Below are 8,710 nucleotides of genomic sequence, written 5' to 3'. Positions count from 1 at the left end.
GCCGCCGGCGCGGCCTCGCCCGCAGAGGCCGAGCCTCCCGGCGGCCCGCCAATCGACGCTCGGCGTCCCTTCGGCCCCTCCCACCGGCGGCCCTCCGCCCCGGCAAGAGCATCCGGATTATTCCCCGCCTCCTCCGCCGTCAGCCTCGTCGTTGGGTAGCGGCGCCGCCTGTCTTGGCGAGCGCGGTCGCTGATTGGCTCAACGCGGCGGGGGGAGGCATGACATCACGGGGCAAGGCCCGCCTCAATGAGGAAGTGGCGGACTCGGGGGGGGAGGAGGGGGAGAGGAGCGCGGGGCGCCATTGGCTGTGGGGAGCGGCCCCGCCCCTTGGCGCCCGGGGTCAGAGGTGAGCGCGGGGCGGTCGCCTAGCAACGGCGGGACGCCGCTTTTTAAGCTTACTTCACTGTAAACTGGAGCTGAAAAGGCTTCTTGCATTCTCGGCTTTCAAACCTGAGCTTAGCAACTTCTGGCCCCCTCCTCACTAGCCAGCTTAGATCGCGGTGGCAGTCACCGGCTTTCAGCCGGAGCTGCGGCTCCGTTTCAGCAGGGCCGCGCTGCCGAGGGGACGTGGCGCACGGCTCCAGCCCCGCGCCTCGAGCCGGGCCCCGGCCCCAGCCCCAGCCCCAGCCCCGAGCACCTGACAAGCCGTCTCTCTCCTTTCCGCAAGAGGGGCAGGTTCTGTCTCCTGCCCCCTGCCCCGAGTGGAGACCGGGGCAGCCTTCCCCGTTCCCCCTGCTCCTTGCACGTCTGGGAATTAAAGCACTCGAGACTTTTATGTGCAGCCTGGCAGCCTGTCCCGTGCCTAAGGAATCAATCTGTTTCATCGGCGCAGGATGAGCGTTTCTCTTGCAGGCAGCCCGCAGAGCTGCGCCCCCAGGACCGTTCCTCCAAGCCTAATTGAAAGCCTGATGAAGCCACTGAGCTCTGTCCAGTGTCTCTGACTGATTCTGGCTCCCATTCAGCCCAGGCAGCACCTATAGATGTTTCCTCACATTACAGTGCCAGGAGGGCTCGCTAAAGCTCGTTCAATCCTTGGCCTTATTCCTAAACTTGTTACCGAGCAGAGRAGAAGCTTACTGGAGCCCCTTGTGTTAATCTAACCCTGCCAGGGAGCAGCAAGGGCAGGCTGCTGCGGCAGGGAAGGGGAGCCGGGCGCCAGGCAGGGTAACAAGGCAGCCAGGGGCAGTGGCTTCACCAGCGAGGGGGCTGTCCCGCTGTGTCTGGCCAAGAAGAGCAGAGCAGGTCTGGTGATGGGAGCCAGGTCCAGCTGAGAGTCCAGGATGCCAGGCAAATCCACAGTGATGAGGYCACTGAGGCTTCTTCCAGCTTTTCCTCAACCTGCTTCAAGGCGGCTGAGGTTTCTCAAAGCTGTACACCTGCATTATCTCAGCTGGCTCTGAGCCCAGGCAGCCAAATCCCCCAAATGGGGGATTTTTCTTGGGGCCCTGACGCCCTGCTCCCTTTGCCCCTGGTGGGGGTCCTGTTGGTATTACAAACGGGTGGATCAGGCTTCTGCACAACTGCAGCATCCCCCTTGCTACCGGAGCAGAGGTGTCTAGTCTTTGATCAGCACCATCTTTGCAAAAGAGCCTTACTTCTCTTGCCAACCTGATGTTTCCCCCTACCCTCCACTTCTCAGGGGTATTTCTTTCTTTGTTGTGTTTTCCAGGTCTGGATTTGAAAGAAGGACAATGTGATGAGAGATCTCAAAAACAGCTTGCAAGATCTGGCCAAAAGACTCCAAAAACTGCATCCTGCAGATCAAGCAGAAAGCAGAAAAACAGCAAAAACAGGAGCTGCGGGCTTCCCAGACCAATCGTACCAAGCTACAGCAGGATACTCAGCACCTAAGGACACAACTCAATACCGTCATATTGGAGCACTAGGAATCAGAGCTGGCTCTCAGAAAGGGACCGCGGGAAGAGATTAAACCCGTTGTAGTGCTGTCAGGCCAGGCTGCTCTCTGCTTCAGGTAATTACCCGGCTCCTGCTAGTTCCTGGCAGGATGCATATGCTGTTTTTTGGAGTATACCTGCTCCATCAGAATGCTCTGCTGATTTCTGTGGAAAGCAGCCCTGCAGCAACACAATTGCAACCACCAAGGAAGTAGCTTACTCACAGGACCTCCTTCTCTCCCCATGCACTGACTCAGCTCTGAAACCACCTCCACAAAGTGCCGTGACACTCTAAAGAGCTTGCGATCTAGTCAGAATTCAGAGCAGCCAGGCTACTGCAAAATGGGCAAGGCATGTGTTGAGAAACAAGGGAGCTGTACGGGTTAGCAGAGCAAACATAATATTGGATGCAAATAAAACCATCTTTTATGGTTTGTTTGTAGCATCTAGGGCTGAGTGCAGCTAATTTTGGAAGCAAAGCAGTTCCCAGACTGCCTGGTAATTTGTTAAGAGACACAAGCCAAGGAATCAGTGTTGAGTCAAATATAGAGGAAGTGTGTTTTATCACTGTGCTGAGCAGATGGAAAAAGAAGAAATAAGAGCAGCAGCAGGCAGGAGTCCTAGCTGGGACTCAGGCTTTTACATCGACAACTCTGGCCTGAGCAGAGCATCAGACAGGGTGAATCTGGAGCTAGAAGAACATTTCCCCCCCTCATTTTAATCCTGCTTGGTGTTTGCTTCAGACAAGCACTGGCCTTCTAGAGCAGGGCAGCACACACCAGTTATGGAGCATCTTTCACTCTTGCACTGGACTGCACAGCTCTGGTAGAACAAGGTGGCAGAGGGACTGGGCAGTGGCAAAGTGACAGAACCGCAGTACAAAATCCAAGCGACCCTTGGACACACCTTTCAGATGTGATTCAGTTTCACCCACAGAGCTCTCAACYAGCTCCATGCTGTAAACCAAAGGATTCCCTTTTTGCCTCAGAGAACCCCCAAATCAAGGGCAAAAAATATCTCAGCTGGAGGAAGCTTTCCAGAAGGAAGAAGTATTACACTAAAATGTAATGATGTGGGGTCAAAGCTATGCTGTTTTCCATCTCAGGCTACTTCCCACCAGGCTTCAGGTGTCCGCGAGGTCTGCAAGTAACACATCCTGCTGTTTATTTCAGAAGCAGCACAAAGTGCAGCTCGAAACTGAGTACTGAATTCAGAAGAATGAAGTGGACATGGGAGAAAAACAGGTATCCTCTTTAAGCTGCTTGGCTCTCCTACAAGGTGGTGTATCCAGGGAGATCCCTGTCCAAACAGATGGACACACACAGGAGGATATGGCAGAGGGGCAATCCACCACCCAGGTTTTGCAAGGGAAGGTATCTTTGATCTGCCTGGGCGTTAGGGGGTTCTCTGCTGTTTTTGCTTTATGGAGGGTTACATCAGTTGCTAAATCCCACAGTAACTGGGAGCTGATGAGCTACCTCATTCCGTCAGACACATCCACCTGCTCCGAGGGAACAGGGCTCTCACTTTTGTGTCAATCCTCAACTCTGCTGTCTCCATCTAGTGTCCAAATCTYGCTTCTGTTTCTCTCCCTGCCCACTTGAGAGACCTGCAGATTTAACAGCTTGCATGTCACTGTCCTGACATCCAAATTAAGCTTAACAGGCTTAGATTCATGTCATCACCCCTAACGCCTCCTCTGAGAAAGCTCTAATTGCTTTCATGTCCCTACACTTTTTAACCAGATGAAGAAAAGCTGCTGGATTACCAGCAAAGCAAAATGTAGGGAAGGTCCTGAAAGCTTGCAGCTAATTGTAAGTAAAGAGCCTCACTTTGTCAGGTTTTTAATAACATCAGGTTTTTTGGGCTTCCTATCTGCCAGGATGGCTGGAGCCCCAAGTCCCAGTGGGGTCTGGGCAGAACTTGCTAATGCAGACACATGTCCACACTGCTGGTTCCCCTAAACCTCCTCCTCCACATGGCTCACTTYAGTGCATGAGGAAAGGAATAAACAGCTGATGAGCACCACCAAAACTACCTGTCCTTGGCCTTCTGCAGCCTGCCATGGCCTAGCTCTTCCCACGCTCCCCASAGTTTACGTATTAGCTGGGCTTCAGTGCCGCTCTGATATAACCTGCTTCTCAGCAAAGCTGCTAGCTCGGACTCAGCCCCCTCCTAACTGCAGAGATGTGGCTTTCTATTCCRAGCACTGGCAAAGCAGGCTCTGACCTGCGTATTACCTGGTCARGGTCCCCATCTGAGGATGGGTGCTGTTTGCAAAGTAGGAGAAGCTATGGGGGGATTTTTCAAAGGAGCATGAAAATATGAGGACCTGGTGCTTCTTGAGATTCCCATCCAGGCRTGTTTCCTTTTTTGGTCCCTTGGAAAGGTTCCGTTTAGCAGCCAGTTGTTGTTCTACCTGAATTTGGGATAGGTAAAAAGGATCCCTACCCAGGGATTTAGAGAACCTGTGGGAGGCCCTCAAGCTTGCCAGGCTGAGTAAGAGGCACTTCATGCAGTCTGCACCAAGGAGAAGGCCCAGCTGGCCCTGAAGGAGAAACATGCTGTACTTACCTAGTATTCCCAAGCTGGGGAGTAGCACAGGATATGGCAGGAGAAGAACAAGTGGGATGTGAGGGAGATGGCCATGATGATCTGTATTGCCATTTGCATCCAGAAATGCTGCTTGGTCCAGACGCTCCTCAAGTCGAAGACGAAGAAGAAGAAGGGAGAGGGCAAGAAGGACAAGAAATAAGCACAAAATCCATCCTCTCTCCTCTATTCTCTCCTCCCAGCCAGTCTGCTGGCTCCCCTGGGGCTCAGCTCCCCCAGACTACAAGCATTAACTGAGAGAGCTTTTGCACTAAGGCCCAAGACTCCTGGAGCCAGGGCTGGCTCTCAGGTACAGGGTACGTCAGAGCATTGGCACAATGTGTCTCACTATTTTAGGTTGAGCCCACTGCCTTTCAGAAGAGGACGTCTCTTGCCAAAGGACCAGGAGTGCAGATTCCTGGCAGGTCTCCCTCGCTTCAGCCCCGATGCCCTTCATGTGCTCGTGTGAGTCAGGGCCCAGTCCTGCTGCTACTGAAGGTGGCAATAAAATCATTCCTGGGGCAGGATGATGCCCTTACCCTGACTCGGTTTCTCCTTGGGTGTATTTGAGAGAACTTTTTCCTTGGCATGGGAGGAAGCTGSAGGAATTCATCACTTTTCAGCGAGGAAGAGGCTGGGGTATGCTGTTCCCCCCGACGTGGCTGCAAGCAAGCGGAGCACTGCAGCGCCCGCTCTGCGAGGACCCTGACCGGGACCCCTTCCTCTCCCCATTCCCCAGCCAAACCCTGACGGGGCACCACCCCGACCGTTTGCAGTCAGGGCCAGGGGAAGGGTGGGATGTGGCCTCTGCTCCCAGTCCTACAGATCCCTCCCTAAGCCAGGGAGCAACTGAACTGTTTTATTTTCTTAACCTTGTAACAGCTTGATACCATGGAGCCCTTTATTCCTCTCCCAGCTAGGGCTGAAATCAGCCATGGATTCAGACATGCACACAGAACTATGTCATATATGTTTCATTTTCTTGGGAAACCAGGCTGTGTTACGCGCTACCATAAGGGCCAATATGGCCCAGGCACCTCCTCTCACGTCTTCTTTGCRTTAAACAAGGCCGGGAGAAGCAGCATTTTTTAGGCCTGACTCCCAGTGATTCCTCTGCATTCCCCGGCTTCAGTTGCTCATCACTGCAGCCTCCCTTCCCGTAAGAGGGCAGCAACCCCGGCTGCAAATGCCAAGTCACCTGGCCCAAGTCCTTCATCTGCCTCCCTACCTCTGTTCATATAGGGGCACCTAAAGAAAAAGGACTCAGTTGTTCTTTCCCGCCTAAGGAATGGAAATCGAGGATCCGTTTTGCTACGACAGTCTTTGGGGATATTAGCTGTGCCCAAGGTCTGAACCCACCGTGAGGCCAAGACCCCACAGCAGCGCCCCACGCACCAAACACAAGCCCCAGCAGATTCGCCTTAGATCATTTATTTGTACGCAAGCGCGGCATCGCTGCGACAGCACCTSACAGCGCTCAATACGAATGACAGGATTTTTGTGTCCGCTCAGCAAGGCCCGAAGCATTAGAACAGGGTGCCAGAGACGTCGTGCAGTCTCGGTCCTCAGCGGTTTCCAAGACCCGACCGGATAAAGCCCTGAGCAACCTGGTCTGACCCACAGCTGCCCCCGCTCCGGGCAGTTTGTGCTAGAGACCTCCTACGGTCCTGTCCCAGCYGAAAGAGGCTGTGACTGTGCAACAGGCAGGATGAAGCCAGACCCCTCTCTCCCCAGAAGTGGCCAGTGGAGGTTCCTGTCAGGGCACCAACAGACCCTGCTTGCCCTGGCCAGCCTCACCTGGGACCTCCCTCCAGGCACCCTCTGCTCCACGGTCCAGGAGCCCCATCTGCACTCGGGCCCGGCCCCCCATCCTAGCCTGAGCTACGCTGTAGGTGTACCTGCGTCCAGCCCTGTCTCCTGGCTGGGCCCTGCACCTACGCTGTCAGTAGTCCTGTCTCCTGCTGACCTGACAGGATGTGCTGGATGGAAGCAACCTGACTCGTTACCTCGCCTCACCTGATGATCCCTGGACAAGCAATGAGAGCTGTTATTACCACGAYGGCTGTCCTGCTCGGGCGCCGTGGGACTGCGCCCTGCTCAGGGAGGTCACTCACTGCCCCGTTGATGCTGTGGTCRCTCTCAGCTCCTGGCTCGTCCTCCCTCGTGCAGCAACCCCCCCTCGCTGCTCCCTGACAGCTCCTTCCCTTGTTTGCAGCCACAAGAGGCTCCAGGGTCCTCGGAGACTTGCTCACTGGGATGTCAGCCCCCCGTTGTGGCTAAGTTAGGCGTGTATYTACATAGAGAGGGACATTTCCTTTCACTTCCAGGGAGGCTTGGGTTTGCAAACACCCAACGCCTTGGAGTTCCTGGCAGAAGAGGGTGCAGACACGCTCTTAGACCGAACCCTCATCAGAGGGCCTCGGGGCGTTGCAGGGGCTGTTGGGGGGCCCTGATTTTTATGCTTTTCTGTCTTGGGGTTGCCTGAAGCCAGTCGGAGGCTATCCGGAGAGCCGTTCAGCCGGGTGAGAGACTGGGAACGTCCTCTGTTGGGAGCACCCCGGCCTTCAGAGTCCGAATCGCTCTCAGGCCGTTTCCAGATGTAGGACTTGCCCTTACGATCTGTGCCAAGGTTTGCTAGCGCCGGTGATGCCGGGGCTCCTGGGTGGACGGCTCTCAAGGGCGTCTCCTTGGAGCGGGAGGAAAGGCTTGACTGGTTTCGGGGGGCGGATGATGGGCTCCAGAGCAGTGCATGAAGTTTGGCTACRTCTTCTTTCTTCATCCAAGAAGCCGCCCAGGCCGGATCCTCAGGCTTGGTGCCAAACAGAGACTCATCGCAATAGGACGGAGTGTGACTTTTCAACCTTTGTGGAGAAACAAGGAAAGAAAGGCGGGTTCACATTAAGGTGGGAAAAGGCAGCAGCAGAGACCTAACTGCCATGTGGCAGGGGAATYTGAAGGGGACAAATCCTTGCTTTTGCTCTGGATCAGAAGCTGAGGTTAAACCCCACTCCAGACCCTCCTGAGGGCTGCTTAGGGCCAGCAGAGCCTTAAACAGGCTCCTGATCATTTGGACTGGAGAAAGGTGGGCAGAGAGGATTTGCTGTATTGCTTTCCCGAGCTGCTGGTTACAGAAACAGGCATTAGGTTTACTTGCCCAGTGGGCTCTCTGGGACTGATTCTCAGCAATATGGGTCTTCCTGATGCYTACAACTCTTCCAGAAATCCCCTCCCCTGGGAAAAACTCTATATGGGAAGAAACACCATGGGAAAAGGGAATAAACACATCTGAGATGCCCAGCCATCRGAGGGTTTGCAGCCACCTTGCAGAGGGAAAAACCGCAGCCGTACTCGACATACACTGAGGCAGCGAGTCGGGGGACACAGGCGGACCATCTCCTGCCCCCGCATTCCCGGGAGCCGCTCCGAAGGCCGGCGCAGGGACCAGGACGGGCTCCCGCACCCCCCTCAGTCCCAGCTGCGGGACCCTACGTGCCGCAGGGTTTCCAGCGGGCCTCGCGGGGGAGGAAAGAGGCCGCTCACCGGTACTTGTTCCTCCTCCTGGGGGTGCCCTGCGGCGCGCAGGCGGAGGGGGCCGCGGCCTCCGCTTTCCACCCGGCCCCGGCCGCGGGCGGGCTCCACACCAAGGGCCTCGCGGGGCCGGCCTCGTCCCCCCAGGGAGGCGCGAAGTCTGGCGGCGCCGGGCGAGCCCTCGCGGGGCTGCCGAACAGCGTCTCGTCCACGTAGGACGGCCGGGCCTTCGCCCTGCAGCGGCTCCGGCTCTTGAGCTGCGCCTGGGGAGCCGGGCTGCTGGCCACGGCCGCGCTCATGGCCGGCGGGGCCGGGGGCGCACGCGCCGGCAGGGCGGCGGAGCGAAGCAGCAACGCGGCTGCAGGTGACCGGTGGATGACGGTGGATCGGAGAAAGGGGATCCCTGGGGGCTGCCGAGGACAAGGGCCTCACTAGTGGGGGGGCACCGGTGCCCTGCCCGCGCCGGCCCGGCCCTCGCCCCCGCTGGGGACGCCCGTCCCCGCAGCCCCTCTGCCCCCGCGGCTGCGCCCGCCACCACGACCCCCGTGACCAGGCCACCACGGGTCAGCGCGGCCCTGCCCCAAATCACCCCCCACCACGGCAGCCCCTTCCCCAGTCGCCCCATCTATCACTGCTCCCACCCCCAAACCACCTGCCCACCCCAAAGCCCACTCCAGATTCCCCCAACCCCCCCG

The 8,710-nt window shown here is 56.8% G+C and overlaps 1 protein-coding gene across 1 annotated transcript; it reads right to left on the bottom strand.

Moving 5' to 3' along the window:
* Positions 1 to 5,909: 5,909 nt before the first annotated feature.
* Positions 5,910 to 8,425, bottom strand: RITA1 (RBPJ interacting and tubulin associated 1). The gene is made up of 2 exons (XM_026075157.1): positions 8,028 to 8,425; positions 5,910 to 7,348 (listed from the first exon to the last, which is right to left on the bottom strand). Exons 1-2 carry the CDS (start codon positions 8,312 to 8,314, stop codon positions 6,805 to 6,807), a joined length of 831 nt encoding a protein of 276 aa, XP_025930942.1. The 5' UTR covers positions 8,315 to 8,425; the 3' UTR covers positions 5,910 to 6,804.
* Between the last annotated feature and the right edge of the window lie 285 nt (positions 8,426 to 8,710).

Source organism: Apteryx rowi, unplaced genomic scaffold (genome assembly GCF_003343035.1).
Source record: "Apteryx rowi isolate R43461 unplaced genomic scaffold, aptRow1 scaffold_40, whole genome shotgun sequence".
Lineage (NCBI taxonomy): Eukaryota > Metazoa > Chordata > Aves > Apterygiformes > Apterygidae > Apteryx > Apteryx rowi.
This window is presented reverse-complemented; position numbering and strand designations above follow the sequence as displayed.